At 68.0% G+C, this 18,012-nt stretch overlaps 1 protein-coding gene across 1 annotated transcript in view; it reads right to left on the minus strand.

The window, feature by feature from the left end:
• Positions 1-12,613, minus strand: part of SRCAP (Snf2 related CREBBP activator protein) — a 73,608-nt gene extending 60,995 nt beyond the window's left edge. Inside the window, exons 1-4 of the mRNA XM_064499444.1 lie at positions 12,386-12,613; positions 7,821-7,894; positions 7,370-7,737; positions 344-529 (exon numbers count right to left, since the gene is read on the minus strand). Coding sequence (XP_064355514.1) covers positions 344-529; positions 7,370-7,534 — 351 coding nt within the window. The 5' untranslated portion in view covers positions 7,535-7,737; positions 7,821-7,894; positions 12,386-12,613. The remainder of the gene's footprint in view (positions 1-343; positions 530-7,369; positions 7,738-7,820; positions 7,895-12,385) is intronic.
• Between the last annotated feature and the right edge of the window lie 5,399 nt (positions 12,614-18,012).

Genomic DNA, 18,012 nt, shown 5'->3' on the forward strand with positions numbered 1-18,012 from the left:
CAAACTCACCCCCCAGCCCCAAAACTCACCCCCCACGACCTGCGAACCCCCCCAAACTTGCCCCCAGCCCCCCCAAACTTGCCCCCAGGACCCCCAAACCCCCCAAACTCATCCCCCAACCCCCCCAAACTCGCCCCCAGGACCCACAAACCCCCCAAACTCGCCCCCCAGCCCCCCCAAACTTGCCCCCAGGACCCCCAAACCCCCCAAACTCATCCCCCAGCCCCCCCAAACTCGCCCCCAGGACCCCCAAACCCCCCCAAACTCGCCCCCCAGCCCCCCCAACTTGCCCCCCAGCCCCCTCAAACTGACCCCCCGGCCCGGGGCGGGGGGGGCCACGCACCTTGCGGGCGACGCCGCGCTTCCAGCGGCGCTCCTGGGCGAAGTCGGCGGCCAGCCACTGCATCTCCTCGCAGAGGTAGTCCCAGTGCACCTTGGGGCGCGCCGGCTCGGGCACCTTGGCCAGCCGCTTCAGCGACCAGAAGCCCTCGCGCTTCATCTCGGCGATGCGGTGCTCCACCTCGGCCTCCTGCGCCGCCGGCCACAGCGACGTCAGGCGCCCCAAAATGGCTGACACCCCCCTACCCCCGGCCGAGGAGGGACCTGAAAACGCCCCGAGGTGCCCCAAAATGGCTGACACCCCCCTACTCCGTTGAGGAGGGACCCAAAAGTGCCCTGAGGTGCCCCAAAATGGCTGACACCCCCCTACCCCGGCCGAAGAGGGACCCGAAAGTGCCCTGAGGGGCCCCGAAATGGCTGACATCCCCCTACCCCGCTGAGGAGGGACCCGAAAACGCCCCGAGGTGCCCCAAAATGGCTGCCACCCTCCTACCCCGGCCGAAGAGGGACCTGAAAACGCCCCGAGGTGCCCCAAAATGGCTGCCACCCTCCTACCCTGGCCGAAGAGGGACCTGAAAGTGCCCTGAGGGGCCCCAAAATGGCTGACATCTCCCTACCCCTGCTAAAGAGGGACCTGAAAGTGCCCTGAGGGGCCCCAAAATGGCTGCCACCCTCCTACCCCACTGAGGAGGGACCCGAAAGTGCCCTGAGGTGCCCCAAAATGGCTGACACCCCCCTACCCCGGCCGAGGAGGGACCTGAAAGTGCCCTGAGGCGCCCCAAAATGGCTGCCACCCCCCTACCCCGCTGAGGAGGGACCCGAAAGCACCCTGAGGCGCCCCAAAATGGCTGCCACCCTCCTACCCCGCTGAGAAGGGACCCGAAAGCGCCCTGAGGCGCCCCAAAATGGCTGCCACCCTCCTACCCCTGCCGAGGAGGGACCTGAAAACGCCCCGAGGTGCCCCAAAATGGCTGCCACCCTCCTACCCCGGCCGAAGAGGGACCCGAAAGTGCCCTGAGGCGCCCCAAAATGGCTGCCACCCCCCTACCCCTGTGGAGGAGGGACCCAAAAGTGCCCCAGGGTGCCCCAAAATGGCTGACATCCCCCTACCCCCGCTGAGGAGGGACCCGAAAGTGCCCTGAGGCGCCCCAAAATGGCTGACACCCCCCTACCCCTGCCGAGGAGGGACCTGAAAGTGCCCTGAGGGGCCCCAAAATGGCTGACATCTCCCTACCCCTGCTAAAGAGGGACCTGAAAGTGCCCCGAGGTGCCCCAAAATGGCTGACACCCCTCCTACCCCGGCCGAAGAGGGACCCGAAAGTGCCCTGAGGTGCCCCAAAATGGCTGACATCCCCCTACCCCTGCTAAAGAGGGACCTGAAAGCGCCCTGAGGTGCCCCAAAATGGCTGCCACCCTCCTACCCCGCTGAGAAGGGACCAGAAAGCGCCCTGAGGCGCCCCAAAATGGCTGACACCCTCCTACCCCTGCCAAGGAGGGACCTGAAAGCGCCCTGAGGTGCCCCAAAATGGCTGCCACCCTCCTACCCCGCTGAGAAGGGACCAGAAAGCGCCCTGAGGGGCCCCGAAATGGCTGACATCTCCCTACCCCCGCTGAGGAGGGACCTGAAAGCGACCTGAGGTGCCCCAAAATGGCTGCCACCCTCCTACCCCTGCCAAGGAGGGACCCGAAAGCGCCCTGAGGTGCCCCAAAATGGCTGACACCCCCCTACCCCGGCCGAAGAGGGACCCAAAAGTGCCCTGAGGGGCCCCAAAATGGCTGCCACCCTCCTACCCCTGCCAAGGAGGGACCCGAAAGTGCCCTGAGGTGCCCCAAAATGGCTGACACCCTCCCGCTCCTGCCAGGGAGGGACCCCAAACCGCCCTGAGGCGCCCTAAAATGGCTGCCACCCCTCCTACCCTGGCCGAAGAGGGACCCAAAAGTGCCCTGAGGTGCCCCAAAATGGCTGCCACCCTCCTGCCCCTGCCAAGGAGGGACCCGAAAGTGCCCTGAGGTGCCCCAAAATGGCTGACACCACCCCCACTGCCCGCCACACGAAGGAGCTCCCCAAAATGGCTGCCACCCCCCCCATGGCAGAGCTGCTGGGAGAAGGGACCCCAAACCGCCCTAAGGGGCCCCAAAATGGCTGCCACCACCCCCTCCCGCCAAGAAGCGACCCGAAAGCGCCCTGAGGCATCCCAAAATGGCTGCCGCCCTCCCCACTGCCCACGCCACCGAGGAGCTGCTGCAGAGAGGGACCCCCAAACTGCCCCAAGGTGCCCCAAAATGGCTGCCACCCCCCTGCCACCCCGCCGCCAAGGAGTGACTTGAAAGCACCCCGAGGAGCCCAAAAATGGCTGCCACCCCCCCCCACCACCGAGGAGGGACCCGAAAGTGCCCCAAGGTGCCCCAAAATGGTGCCTGCCCCAAAGAGAAGCGACTTGAAAGTGCCCCACGTTGCCCCAAAATGGCCGCCACCCCCCTCTGCCAAGGGGCGACTCAAAAGTGCCCCCAGGTGCCCCAAAATGGCTGCCACCCCCCCCGCCTGCCCCACAGAGGAGCTGCAAGCGAAGAGGGACCCCAAACCACCCCGATTCGCCCCAAAATGGTTCCCACCCTCCCCCTCGCTCGCCCCACAGAGGAGCTGCTGCGGAGAGGGACCCAAAACGGCCCCAAATCACCCCAAAATGTGCTCCCCCCCCCGCCACAGAGGAGCTGCTGGGGAGGGGGAAGCGCCCTGAGGCGCCCCAAAATGGCGGCCGCCGCCTCACGGGCCGCTCGGCTCCCTCAGCGCAGGGCTCGTCCTGAGGCGAGGAGGGCCCCAAAAGTGCCCCGATTCACCCCAAAATGGTTCCGATCCCCCCCCCCATCTGCCCCATGGAGGAGCTGCTGCGGAGAGGGACCCAAAACAGCCCCAAATCGCCCCAAAATGTGCTCCCCCCACCACAGAGGAGCTGCTGGGGAGGCGGAAGCGCCCTGAGGTGCCCCAAAATGGCGGCCGCCACCTCACGGGCCGCTTGGCTCCCTCAGAGCGTGGCTCGTCCTGAGGCGAGGAGGGCCCCAAAAGTGCCCCGATTCACCCCAAAATGGTTCCGATCCCCCCCCCATCTGCCCCATGGAGGAGCTGCTGCGGAGAGGGACCCAAAACAGCCCCAAATCGCCCCAAAATGTGCTCCCCCCTGTCACAGAGGAGCTGCTGGGGAGAGGGAGGGGGAAGCGCCCTGAGGCGCCCCAAAATGGCAGCCGCCGCCTCACGGGCCGCGCGGTGACCTCAGCGCGGGGCCCGTCCTGAGGCGAGGAGGGACCCAAAAGTGCCCTGATTCACCCCAAAATGGTTCCCACCCTCCCCCTCGCTCGCCCCACAGAGGAGCTGCTGCGGAGAGGGACCCAAAACGGCCCCAAATCGCCCCAAAATGTGCTCCCCCCCCGCCACAGAGGAGCTGCTGGGGAGAGGGAAGCGCCCTGAGGCACCCCAAAATGGCGGCCGCCGCCTCACGGGCCGCTTGGCCCCCTCGGCGCAGGGCCCGTCCTGAGACGAGGAGGGACCCAAAACGGCCCCAATTCACCCCAAAATGGTTCCGATCCCCCCCCCATCTGCCCCACGGAGGAGCTGCTGCGGAGAGGGACCCAAAACAGCCCCAAATCGCCCCAAAATGTGCTCCCCCCCGCCACAGAGGAGCTGCTGGGGAGGGGGAAGCGCCCTGAGGCGCCCCAAAATGGCGGCCGCCGCCTCACAGGCCGCTCGGCCCCCTCGGTGCGGGGCCCGTCCTGAGGCGAGGAGGGACCCAAAACGGCCCCGATTCACCCCAAAATGGTTCCCACCCTCCCCCTCGCTTGCCCCACAGGGAAGCTGCTGCAGAGAGGGACCCAAAACGGCCCCAAATCGCCCCAAAATGTGCTCCCCCACCACCACAGAGGAGCTGCTGGGGAGAGGGAGGCGGAAGCACCCTGAGGCGCCCCAAAATGGCGGCCGCCGCCTCACGGGCCGCTCGGTGACCTCAGCGCGGGGCCCGTCCTGAGGCAAGGAGGGACCCAAAACGGCCCCAATTCACCCCAAAATGGTTCCGATCCCCCCCCCATCTGCCCCACGGAGGAGCTGCTGCGGAGAGGGACCCAAAACAGCCCCAAATCGCCCCAAAATGTGCTCCCCCCCTGCCACAGAGGAGCTGCTGGGGAGGGGGAAGCGCCCTGAGGCGCCCCAAAATGGCAGCCGCCGCCTCACAGGCCGCTCGGCCCCCTCGGTGCGGGGCCCGTCCTGAGGCGAGGAGGGACCCAAAACGGCCCCAATTCACCCCAAAATGGTTCCAATCCCCCCCCCATCTGCCCCATGGAGGAGCTGCTGCGGAGAGGGACCCAAAACGGCCCCAAATCGCCCCAAAATGTGCTCCCCCACCACCACAGAGGAGCTGCTGGGGAGGGGGAAGCGCCCTGAGGTGCCCCAAAATGGCGGCCGCCGCCTCACGGGCCGCTCGGCCCCCTCGGTGCGGGGCCCATCCTGAGGCAAGGAGGGACCCAAAACGGCCCCCATTCGCCCCAAAATGGTTCCCACCCTCCCCCTCGCTCGCCCCACAGAGGAGCTGCTGCGGAGAGGGACCCAAAACGGCCCCAAATCGCCCCAAAATGTGCTCCCCCCTGTCACAGAGGAGCTGCTGGGGAGGGGGAAGCGCCCTGAGGTGCCCCAAAGTGGCGGCCGCCGCCTCACGGGCCGCTTGGCCCCCTCGGCGCAGGGCCCGTCCTGAGGCGAGGAGGGACCCAAAACGGCCCCGATTCACCCCAAAATGGTTCCGATCCCCCCCCATCTGCCCCATGGAGGAGCTGCTGGGGAGAGGGACCCAAAACGGCCCCAAATCGCCCCAAAATGTGCTCCCCCCCGCCACAGAGGAGCTGCTGGGGAGGGGGAAGCGCCCTGAGGCGCCCCAAAATGGCGGCCGCCGCCTCACGGGCCGCTTGGCCCCCTCGGCGCAGGGCCCGTCCTGAGACGAGGAGGGACCCAAAACGGCCCCGATTCACCCCAAAATGGTTCCGATCCCCCCCCATCTGCCCCATGGAGGAGCTGCTGGGGAGAGGGACCCAAAACAGCCCCAAATCGCCCCAAAATGTGCTCCCCCCCCGCCACAGAGGAGCTGCTGGGGAGGGGGAAGCGCCCTGAGGTGCCCCAAAATGGCGGCCGCCGCCTCACGGGCCGCGCGGTGACCTCAGCGGGGGTTGGGCTGCCAGGACGGCCCCAAAACGGCCCCAAATTGCCCCAAAACGGCCCCAAATTGCCCCAAAACGTCTCCCCGTCCCCACAGACATGCTCGACCATCTCACCGCGGTTTTGACTGACAGGAAAGACCCAAAACGGCCCAAAGTTGCCCCAAAACACTTTTCCATCCCCACACTTGTGTTTGGTGATGTCAGTGCAGGATCTGACTACCAAAAAAGGCCCAAAACGGCCAAAAATCACCCCAAAACACTCCCTTGTCCCCACACTCACATTCGGTGACCTCAGTGCTGTTTTCACCGCCGAAACGGACCCAAAACGGCCCCAATTCACCCCAAAACGCTTCCCTGTCTCCACAAACACGTTTGGTGACCTCAGTGCGGGTTTGACTGCCGAGACCGACCCAAAATCACCCCGATTCGCCCCAAAACCACCCCGATTCGCCCCAAAACACTTCCCCGTCCCCACACTCGCGTTTGATGACCTCAGTGCGGTTTTGACTACCAAAAAAGACCCAAAACAGCCTCAAATTGCCCCAAAACACTTTCTTGTCCCCACACTCGCGTTTGGTGACCTCAGTGTGGAATTTGACTGCTGAGACGCACCCAAAACAGCCCCGATTCACCCCAAGACACTTTCCTGTCCCCACACTCGCGTTTGGTGACCTCAGTGCAGCTTTTGACTACCAAAAAAGACCCAAAACAGCCTCAAATTGCCCCAAAGCACTTCCCCGTCCCCACACTCATGTTTGGTGACCTCAGCGAGGTCTTGACTGCCGAGACGGACCCAAAACCACCCCGATTCGCCCCAAAACACTTCCCTGTCCCCACACTCACGTTTGGTGACCTCAGTGTGGAATTTGACTGCCGAGACGGACCCAAAATGGCCCCAAATCACCCCAAAACACTTTCCTGTCCCCACACTTGCGTTTGGTGACCTCAGTGTGGAATTTGACTGCTAAGACGGACCCAAAACCGCCCCAATTTGCCCCAAAACACTTCCCTGTCCCCACACTCGCGTTTGGTGACCTCAGTGTGGAATTTGACTGCCGAGACCGACCCAAAACCGCCCCAAATCACCCCAAAACACTTTCCTGTCCCCACACTCACGTTTGGCGACCTCAGTGTGGAATTTGACTGCCGAGACGGACCCAAAACCGCCCCAATTTGCCCCAAAACACTTCCCTGTCCCCACAGATGTGTTTCGTGACCTCAGCGCAGTTTTGACTGCCGAGACCGACCCAAAATGGCCCCAAATCACCCCAAAACACTTCCCTGTCCCCACACTCCCGTTTGGCGACCTCAGTGCGGTTTTGACTGCCGAGACGGACCCAAAACCGCCCCAAATCACCCCAAAACACTTTCCTGTCCCCAGAGATGTGTTTGGCGACCTCAGCGCGATTTTCACCACCGAGACGGACCCAAAACGGCCCCAAATCGCCCCAAAACACTTCCCTGTCCCCACACTCACGTTTGGTGACCTCAGTGCAGCTTTTGACTACCAAAAAAGACCCAAAACAGCCTCAAATTGCCCCAAAACACTTCCCCGTCCCCACACTCAGGTTTGATGATCTCAGCGAGGTCTTGACTGCCGAGACGGACCCAAAACCACCCTGATTTGCCCCAAAACACTTCCCTGTCCCCACACTCGCGTTTGGTGACCTCAGTGCGGATTTGACTGCTGAGACGCACCCAAAACAGCCCCGATTCACCCCAAAACACTTCCTTGTCCCCACACTCGCGTTTGGTGACCTCAGCGCGGTTTTGACTGCTGAGACGCACCCAAAACCGCCCCGATTCGCCCCAAACGGCCCCCCGTCGCCCCACTCACGTGCTTGGCCTGCTCGGCGATCTCGGCGTGCGTGCGGTCCCAGAGGCTGGGGGGCTCCGGGGGGGCGGCGGCGGCGTCCAGCGACCCCCCCCCGGCGGCGGCGGCGGCGGGGGGGGCGGCGGGGGAGCCGGCCGAGGCGGGCGACACGGGCTCGCCGCCCGTCATGGCGCCCGTTGCGGGGGGGGGCGGCGGCGGCGGCGGGGGGGTGACGGTCACCTCGGGGCGCTGCGGCGGGCGGGCGGGGGGGGCGCGGGGGGGCGGGGGGGCGGCCTCATCCTGCTGCTCGGGCGGCCGCCGGGCCGGGCCGTCCAGCTCCTGGGTGCCCTGGCGGCCCAGCCTGCGCTCCGGGCCGCCGGGCGCCGAACCGCCTGCGGGGGGGGGGGGGACAGCGCTCAGCACCCATGGGTGCCCCCCCCGGCACCCTTGGGTGCTCCCCCCCCCCGGCACCCACCTGCGTGCGCTGGGCCCTCCTCCTCCTCCTCGCACTCCACTTCCACGGTGCCGGTGGGGCGGCGAGGGGCGCTGCTGCGGGGGGGGGGGGGAACATGGGGGGGGTCAGGGGGGGCACCCATGGGTGCTGCTGGGTGCCGCCCTTTGGACCCCATGGTGCTCGCTGACCCCTGACCTGCGTCGCTGTGGGCCCCCCCCCCAGCCCAAAATACACACTGAGGGCACCCTGACCCCCCCCCCATGACACCCTGAGCCCCCCAGGACCCCTCTGACCCCCCCATGACACCCTGAGCCCCCCATGACACCCTGAGCCCCCCCCCGGGACCCGTCCCCCATATTGGGGGCACCCTGAGCCCCCCAGGACCCCCCTGATGACACCCTGACCCCCCCCAGAGCACCCTGAGCCCCCCCAGGACGTGTCCCCCATATTGGGGGCACCCTGACCCCCTCTGACCCCCCTCCCCAGGGCACCCTGAGCCCCCCAGGACCCCTCTGACCCCCCCCATGACACCCTGAGCCCCCCCCCAGGACCCGTCCCCCATATTGGGGGCACCCTGAGCCCCCCAGGCCCCCCCTGATGACACCCTGATCCCCCTCCCAGAGCACCCTGAGCCCCCCCAGGACGTGTCCCCCATATTGGGGGCACCCTGACCCCCTCTGACCCCCCCCAGGGCACCCTGAGCACCCCAGGACCCCTCTGACCCCCCCCCATGACACCCTGAGCCCCCCCAGGGCACCCTGAGCCCCCCCAGGGGCACCCTAAACGTCTCCAACCCCCCCACTGGAGGCACCCTGAGCCCCCCCGGGACCCACCCCCTATATTGGGGGCACCCTGAGCCTCTCTGACCCCCCCAGGGGCACCCTGACCCCCCCCATGACACCCTGAGCCCCCCAGTGACACCCTGACTCCCCCAGGGGCACCCTAAATGCCTCCAACCCCCCCCCAGACCCTCCTGACCCCCCCACCAGGGGCACCCTGAGCCCCCCCCAGGACCTGTCTCTCATATTGGGGGCACCCTGATCCTCTCTGACCCCCCCCGGGGCACCCCTGCCCCCCCCCAGGGCACCCTGACCACCCCCAGCAGCACCCTAAATGCCTCCAACCCCCCCCGGACCCTCCTGACCCCCCCACCAAGGGCACCTTGAGCCCCCCGGGACCCGTCCCCTATATTGGGTGCACCCTGACCCTCTCTGACCCCCCCTCCGGGGCACCCTGAGCCCCCCAGCACCCCCTGACCCCCCCCAGGGCACCCTGACCCCCACCAGTGACACCCTGACCCCCCCAGGGGTACCCTAAATGCCTCCAACCCCCCCGACCCTCCTTACCCCCCCACCAGGGGCACCCTGACCCCCTCTGACCCCCCCACAGCACCCTGATCCCCCCGCAGACCTGTCCCCCACATCGGGGGCACCCTAAACCCCTCTGACCCCCCCAGGGGCACCCTGACCCCCCCAAGACCCCCCCTAACCCCCATATCGGGGGTACCCTGACCCTCTCCGACCCCCCCAGGGCACCCTGACCACCCCGGGGCACCCTGACCCCCCCCAGGACCTGTCCCCCACACTAGGACCCCCCCAACCCAATTCAAGACCCCCCTGACCCCCACATTGGGGGCACCCTGACCCCCTCTGACCCCCCCCACCCTGACCTGTCTCTCTGACTGGGACCCCCCTGATCCCCTCTGACCCCCCCCCCAGGGCACCCTCACCCCCCCCGACCCTCCCAGAGGCACCCTGAGCCCCTCAGGACCCATCTCCCACATCGAGGGCACCCTGACCCCCTCTGACCCCCCCCAGGGCACCCTGACCACCCCCCCCCCAGGCACCCTCTGAGCCCCCTGACCTCCCCAGGGGCACCCTGACCCCCCCTGGGCACCCTGAGACCCCCAGGACCCCCCCAGGGGCACCCTAACCCCCTCAGACCCCCCAGGGCACCCTGAGCCCCCCAACCCCCCCCCAGAGCACCCTGAGTCCCCCAGGACCCCCCTTGACCCCCAGGACCCCCCCAGGGGCACCCTGACCCCTTCTGACCCCTCCCCGGGGCACCCTGACCCCCCCCGGCCTTAGGCCCCCCCCTTTGCAGCCCCCCACCCATGGGTGCCCCACGCCGGGACCCCCGAACCAGCACCCAGCACCGGGGCTGCCCCACACCGGAGCCCCCCCTCACCCCACACTGGGACCCCTAACCAGGACCCCCCCCCTCACCCCCCACCGGAGCCCCCCAGCCCCACACGGGACCCCTAACCAGGACCCCCCCCACCCCACACCGGGGCTCCCAGCTGCCCCATAGAGGACCCCCCTCGCCCCACACCGGGACCCCCTCCCTGAGCCCCCCAGGGGAGCCCCCCCTTGCCCCACATTGGGCCCCACACGTCACCCCATCACCCCAGACCGGGACCCCTAAGTGGGACCCCCTGGCCCCACAGCGGAGCCCCTCACCCCACACTGGGACCCCTAACTGGGACCCCCAGCCCCACACCAGAGCCCCCAGACCAGAGGCCTCAGGCCCCACACCAGGACCCCCAGCTGCCCCATAGAGGAGCCCCCTCACCCCACACTGGGACCCCTCTCTGGGGACCCCCCCAGCCCCACACTGGGACCCCTAACTGGGACCCCCAGCCCCACACCGGGACCCCTAACTGGGACCCCCAGCCCCACACCAGGACCCCTGACTGGAGCCTCTCACCCCACACCAGGGCCCCCGGCTGCCCCATAGAGGAGCCCCCTCACCCCACACCGGGACCCCTCACTGAGCCCCCCAGCCCCACACCAGGACCCCTAACTGGGACCCCCAGCCCCACGCCAGAGCCCCCAGACCAGAGGCCTCAGGCCCCACACCGGGACCCACACGGGAGCCCCTCACTCCACATCAGGTCACCCCACACCGGGGCCCCTGGCTGCCCCATGGAAAGGTCCCCTCACCCCACACCGGGACCCCTCTCTGGGGACCCCCCCAGCCCCACACCGGGCCCCCTAACTGGGACCCTCAGCCCCACACCAGAGCCCCCAGACCAGAGGCCTCAGGCCCCACACCGGGACCCACACGGGAGCCCCCTCACCCCACACCAGGACCCCCTCAATGGGGACCCCCCCAGCCCCACACTGGGACCCCTAACTGGGACCCCCAGCCCCACACTGCGACCCCTAACTGGGACCCCCAGCCCCACACCAGAGCCCCCAGACCAGAGGCCTCAAGCCCCACACCGGAGCCCCAAACCGGACCCCCTCACCCCCCACTGGGACCCCACGGAGGAGGCCCTCAAGCCCCACACCAGGGCCCCCCTGGCCCCACACCGGGACCCCTAACTGGGACCCCCAGCCCCACGCCAGAGCCCCCAGACCAGAGGCCTCAGGCCCCACACCAGGGCCCCCAGCTGCCCCATAGAGGAGCTCCCTCACCCCACACCGGGACCCCTCACTGGGGACCCCCCAGCCCCACACCAGGACCCCTAACTGGGACCCCCAGCCCCACGCCAGAGCCCCCAGACCAGAGGCCTCAGGCCCCACACCGGGACCCACACGGGAGCCCCTCACTCCACATCAGGTCACCCCACACCGGGGCCCCTGGCTGCCCCATGGAAAGGTCCCCTCACCCCACACCGGGACCCCTCTCTGGGGACCCCCCCAGCCCCACACCACGACCCCTAACTGGGACCCCCAGCCCCACACCAGAGCCCCCAGACCAGAGGCCTCAGGCCCCACACCGGGACCCACACGGGAGCCCCCTCACCCCACACCAGGACCCCCTCAATGGGGACCCCCCAGCCCCACACCGGGACCCCTAACTGGGACCCCCAGCCCCACACTGGGACCCCTAACTGGGACCCCCAGCCCCACGCCAGAGCCCCCAGACCAGAGGCCTCAAGCCCCACAGCGGAACCCCCGGCTGCCCCATAGAGGAGCCCCTTCACCCCACACCGGGACCCCTGACCAGAGCCCCCGGCTGCCCCACACCGAGGCCCCCTCACTGAGCACCCCCAGCCCCACACCGGAGTCTCCCAGCCCCACGCCGGGGCTCCTGGCTGCCCCATTGAAGGGTCCCCTCACCCCACAGCAGGGCTCCCCTTAGGGGGGACCCCCAGCCCCACACCGGGGCCCTCAGCTGCCCCATAGAGGAGCCCCCTCGCCCCACACCGGGGCCCCCTGACCGGAGGCCTCAAGCCCCACACCGGGCCCCACACGGGACCCCCTGACCCCACACCGGGGCCCTCGGCTGCCCCATAGAAGAGCCCCCTCGCCCCACACCGGGGCTGCCCTCACTGGGGACCCCCCGGCCCCACACCGGGACCCCAAACCGGAGCCCCTCGCCCCACACCGGGGCTCCCGGCTGCCCCACACCGCAGCCCCCTGACCGGAGGCCTCGAGCCCCACACGGGACCCCCGGCTGCCCCACACCGGGGCCCCCCCGGCCCCTCAGGCGGGCGGGAAGCGGCGGCCGGGGGGAGGGGAGGGGGCGCCGCGCGCGGCCGTTTCCCGCCGTTTCCCGCGGGCGGCGCGCGCGGGGCCGGGGGGGGGGGCGGAGGGGGGGGGGCAGCGCGCGGGGCCGCGTCCGCGCCGCCATCTTACCTGGGCGGGAGGGGAGGGGGGAGGCGGGAGGGGGGCGGGGGCGAGGGGAGGCGCCTGCCCGCTCCCGCCTCCGCCGCCGCCGCCTCAGCCGCGGCGCCGCCGCCGATCCGCCGCCATCCGCGGCCCGCCCGCCCCGGCCGCCGCCGCTCCGCCCGCCCCGGCCGCCGCGCCGCCGCGCCAAAATGGCGCCCGCCGCGCCGCCTCGCTCACCGCCCCCCCCCCGCCTCCCCCGCGCCGCCGCCGCCGCCCGCCGCGCCCGCCGCCCCCCTCCCCCCCGCGCCGCGCCAGGCCCCGCCGCCGCCGAGAGGGGCTCACGGGAAATGGAGTCCGCGGCGCCAGGGCGAGCGGCAAAATGGCGGCGGCCGCCGCGGCCCGGCGCTCTCGCGAGAGGGGCGGGCGGCGCCGCCCCCCGCCCCGAGGGGAGGGGGGAGAGCGGAAGTCTCGCGAGAGGAGGGGGCGCGGCGGCGTGGGGAGGGGGGAGATCTCGCGAGAGCGCGGCGCGGAGGGGGATGGGAAATGGAGGCGCGGCGCCGGGCGGGCGGGAGGGAGGGAGGAAGTCTCGCGAGAAGAGGGGAGGCGGGGTGAAAGCGCGGGGACGCGTGCGCGCGAGCTCTCGCGAGAATTGGGGAGGCGAAAGAAAGGGCGGGGAGCCGGCGCCGAGTCTCGCGAGAGCTGGGCGGGAGGCGGGGCGGCGCCGCGCGGCATGCCGGGAGCGGGCGCTCCCGCGCGGGAACGGCGTCGGGGGGGGGGGAGGAAGATGGCGGCGGGAGGCGCGTGGCGGCGGGCCCCGCCCCCTCGCCCAAGTCTCGCGAGAGCTGCGGGTCCGGCCACGAGAGTCTCGCGAGACTCGCGGAGCTCCGTGGGAAATGGAGGCCTGGGCGCGGGGCGTGCTGGGAGATGTAGTCCCGCCCCCAAAGAGGGTCAGAGGGCCCCCCCGGGTCCTAAAGACCTCCCCCCCTCTCCCGGCACCCTCGCATTGACGCAGGTACCTGTGACATCACAGGCCTGCCAGTGACATCATCGCTCCCATGACATCACAGCTTGGGCAGCAAAGCATCGAGTAAAGCTGTATTGGGGGGGACCAGGTGACAGCACCCCCAGAGGCTCATGGGAAGGTTCCATTTGACACCCGCCCCAGGGGCTCATGGGAGGCTCTGGTTGACTCCAGCCCCAGGGGCTCATGGGAAGGTTCTGGTTGACACCAGCCCCAGAGGCTCATGGGAAGCTCTGGTTGACATCAGCCCCAGAGGCACATGGGAAGGTTCTGGTTGATATCAGCCCCAGAGGCTCATGGGAGGCTCCAGTTGACTCCAGCCCCAGAGGCTCATGGGAGGCTCCGGTTGACACCAGCCCCAGAGGCTCATGGGAAGCTCTGGTTGACATCAGCCCCAGAGGCACATGGGAGGCTCCAGTTGACGCCAGCCTCAGAGGCTCATGGGAAGGTTCCAGTTGACTCCAGCCCCAGAGGCTCATGGGAAGGTTCTGGTTGACACCAGCCCCATAGGCTCATGGGAAGCTTTGGTTGACCCCAACCCCAGAGGCACATGGGAAGGTTCTGGTTGACATCTGCCCCAGAGGCTCATGGGAAGGTTCTGGTTGACACCAGCCCCAGAGGCTCATGGGAAGCTTTGGTTGACCCCAACCCCAGAGGCACATGGGAAGGTTCTGGTTGACATCTGCCCCAGAGGCTCATGGGAAGGTTCCGGTTGACACCAGCCCCAGAGGCTCATGGGAAGCTTTGGTTGACCCCAACCCCAGAGGCTCATGGGAAGGTTCTGGTTGACATCTGCCCCAGAGGCTCATGGGAGGCTCCAGTTGACCCCAGAGGCTCATGGGAAGGTTCTGGTTGACACCAGCCCCAGAAGCTCATGGGAAGGTTCCAGCTGACTCCAGCCCCACAGGCTCATGGGAAGGCTCCAGTTGACCCCCAGCCCCAGAGGCTCATGGGAAGGTTCCAGTTGACACCTGCCCCAGAGGCTCATGGGAGGCTCCAGTTGACACCAAACTGTCCCCACTGCCCCACAGCTGCCCCCAACTGCTGCCCCAGCCCCACAGCTGCCCCCACTTCTGCCCCCCCAGCCCCCCAACTGCCCCCCCACCCTGTTAACTGCCCCCCACCTGCCCCCCAGCCCCACATCTGCCCTCTCAGCTGCCCCACGAACCTGCTAACTGCCCCCCATTGCTCCCACTGCCCCACAGCTGCCCCCCCAGCCCCCCAACTGCCCCCTCGGCTGCCCCCCCCCAGCCTGTTAACAGCCCCCCCAGGGCCCCACACCTGCCCCCAACTGCCCCCTCAGCCTGTTAACGGCCCCCCATTGCCCCCCAGCCCCACAGCTGCCCCCCAACTGCCCCCTCAACTGCCCCCCCGGCCTGGCAACTGCCCCCCATGGCTCCCACTGCCCCACAGCTGCCCCCCAGCCCCCCAGCTGCCCCCCCCAGCTGCCCCCCCAGCCTGGCAACTGCCCCCCATGGCTCCCACTGCCCCCCAGCTGCCCCCCAACTGCCCCCTCAGCTGCCCCCCGGCCCCCGCCGCCCCCCAGCTGCCCCCCAGCCACCCCTCGCCGCCTCCCGCCCGCCCCGACCTCGCCGCCGCGGCCCCGCCAATGGGCGCGCGCCTTGCTGCCGGGCGCCGCCGGCGCGGGCCAATGGGAGCGCGGCTTGCTTGGGGGGCGGGGGGAGGCGCCGCGGCGGCGAAGGGCAGCGGCGCCTTCTTGAGGGAGGACAGGAGGCGGCCGGGGGGCGGGGCCGCCGAAGCCGCCGCCGCCATCTTGGGTGAGGGAAGGGGGGGGCTTAAAGGGGCCGCGCGGCTGCCTTAGCGACCGCCCCTAGCGACCGCCCCTAGCAACCCGCCATAGCAACCAGCCCCTAACAACCGGCTCCCTAGCAACCTGCCATAGCAACCGCCCCTAGCAACTGACAACCTAACAACCGGCCCCCTAGCAACCCACCATAGCAACGGCCCCAGCAACCGGCACTGTAACAACCGGCCCCTAGCAGCCCGCCATAGCAACCGCCCCTAGCAACTGACAACCTAACAACCGGCCCCTAGCAACCCGCCATAGCAACCCACCATAGCAACCGCCCCTAGCAACCGGCACTGTAACAACTGGACCCCTAGCAACCCGCCATAGCAACCATCCCCGTAACAACCGGACCCCTAGCAACCGGCCACAGCAACTGCCGTTAGCAACCGGCACCGTAACAACTGGACCCCTAGCAACCCTAACCGTTACAACCAGCCCCTAACAAACGGCCCCTAGCAACCATCTCCCTAGCAACCACCCCTAGCAACCAGTACCATAACAACCAGACCCCTAGCAACCGCCCCTAACAACCAGCACCGTAACAACCGGACCCCTAGCAACCCGCTGTTACAATCAGCCCCTAATAACCAGCCCCTAGCAACCTGCCATAGCAACCAGCCCCTAGCAACAGGCCCCTAGCAACCAGCCCCATCAACCGGCCCCTAGCAACCATCTCTCTTAGCAACCAGCCCCTAGCAACCGTCCCTATACGCCCCGAGGCCCCTATAGCCCCCCCAGGACCCCCTGCTGCCCCTGTGCAGCCCTGGGCCTCCACACAACCCCCCGACCCCCTACAGCCCCGCACAACACCCCCCTATAGACCCCCTATAGGGGTTCTGCCATGCTCTGCACCCCCCCATAACTCCCAATAGGGCTGTATAGCCCTCTGCAGCCCCCCGTAACCCCCTATAGCGCCTATAGGGATTCTATAACCCCCTACAGCCCCCCCACAAGCCCCTATATGCTGCCTGCAATGCCTATAGGCCCCTGATAACTTCCCTGTAGGCTCCTGAGACTCCTATATATCTTCCCGTGACCCCCTACAGCCCCCATACATCCCTTTACAGCCCCCTAAGTCCCTACGGTTCTCCTCCATAGTCCTCCATACAGTTGCTACACAGTCAGATCTCCTACCGCCACCCCCACCCGGCCCTGTCACCGTCTATAGACTCTATAATCCCCAGGAACTTCTATAAGCTCCCTATGATTCCCTGTAGTCCCTGTGCATCTCTTATAGGCTCTCTATAAATATCCATAGTTATGCTATAACTTCCATATGGGCCCTGTACAGCTCCTATAGGGCACGTGAAATGCTCCTCTCCTCCCCTTAACCCCCTATAGCCTCTATACAGCCCCTACAGGCCCCCTTTGGCTTGCTATGGCCCCCCTATAGCCCCTACACACCCGTAGAGGGTCGTTAAAACACCCCTATGGCCTTCTAGAGTCCCTATAGACTGCATATAGGCTGCCTGTACTCATCTGCCGCCCCTGTGCGGCCCCCTATAACACCCATAGGCCCCCCCATACGCCTCCTATAGCCCCCTATACACCCCCGACAGCTCCCTGGAGCCCTCAGAAAGCCCCTATACAGCCCTTATGGGGCCCCTAAAAGCTCCCATAGCCCCTCTACACCCCCTATAGGCCCCCTACAGCCCCACATGGCCCCTATACAGCCCCCTATAGCTCCCCAGAGACCCCCTATGGGTCCCCTATAACCCCCTCTAGCCCCTATACAGCTCCCTATAGACCCCGGCACCCCCTATGGGTCCCCTATGAACCCGCTTAGTCCCTGTACAGCCCTCTATAGCTCCCCAGAAGCCCCCTATGGGTCCCCTATAACCCCCCTAGCCCCTATACAGCCCCCTATAGCCCCCCCAGAGGCCCCCAATAAACCTCCCTAGCCCCTATACAGCCCCCAAGAGGCCCCTTTGGGTCCCCTATAAACTCCCCTAGCCCCTATACAGCCCCCTATAGCCCCTGGTACCCGCTATGGGTCCTCTATAACCCCCCCAGCCCCTCTACAGCCTCCTGCAGCCCCCCAGAGGACCCCTATAGCCCCTAGGCACCCCTATGGGTCACCTATAAACCTCTCTAGCCACTATACAGCCCCCTGTAGCCCCCCAGAGGCCCCCTATAGCCCCTATGCAACTCTACGGGTCCCCTATAAACCTCTCTAGCCCCTATACAGCCCCCTATAGCCCCTCAGAGGCTCCTAGGGGTCCCCTGTAACCCCCCCAGCCCCTATACAGCCCCTGGCACCCCCTCTGGGTGCCCTATACAGCCCCCTATAGCCCCCCAGAAGTCCCCTATAGCCCCTGGGACCCCCATGGGTCCCCTATGAACCCCCCCTACCCCCCATACAACCCCTATAGCCCCCCCAGAGGCCTCCTATAGCCCCCCCAGAGCCCCTATGGGTCCCCTATAACCCCCCAGCCCCTATACAGCCCCCTATAGCCCCCCCAGAGGCCTCCTATAGCCCCCCCAGAGCCCCTATGGGTCCCCTATAACCCCCCAGCCCCTATACAGCCCCCTATAGCCCCCCCAGAGCCCCTATGGGTCCCCTACAGCCCCCCAGAGGCCCCTATAGAGCCCCCCCATAGCCCCCCCCCCCGGCCCCTCTAGGACCCAGGGAGAGGCCACGGCAGTGGGCGGGGCCACAGCCCCCCCACCCCTCCCATTGGCTCCTGCCTCCCACCAATGAGGGGGCTACAGGGGCGGGGCCTGGGGAGGCAGGCCAGGACGCTGGGGGGCGGGGCTAAGGGGCAGGGGGCGGGGCTTGGGGAGGGGGCGGGGCCAGGGCAGCCCGAACACCTGGGTCCCTTC

Source organism: Dromaius novaehollandiae, chromosome 30, assembly GCF_036370855.1.
Source record: "Dromaius novaehollandiae isolate bDroNov1 chromosome 30, bDroNov1.hap1, whole genome shotgun sequence".
NCBI classification, from domain to species: Eukaryota; Metazoa; Chordata; class Aves; order Casuariiformes; family Dromaiidae; genus Dromaius; species Dromaius novaehollandiae.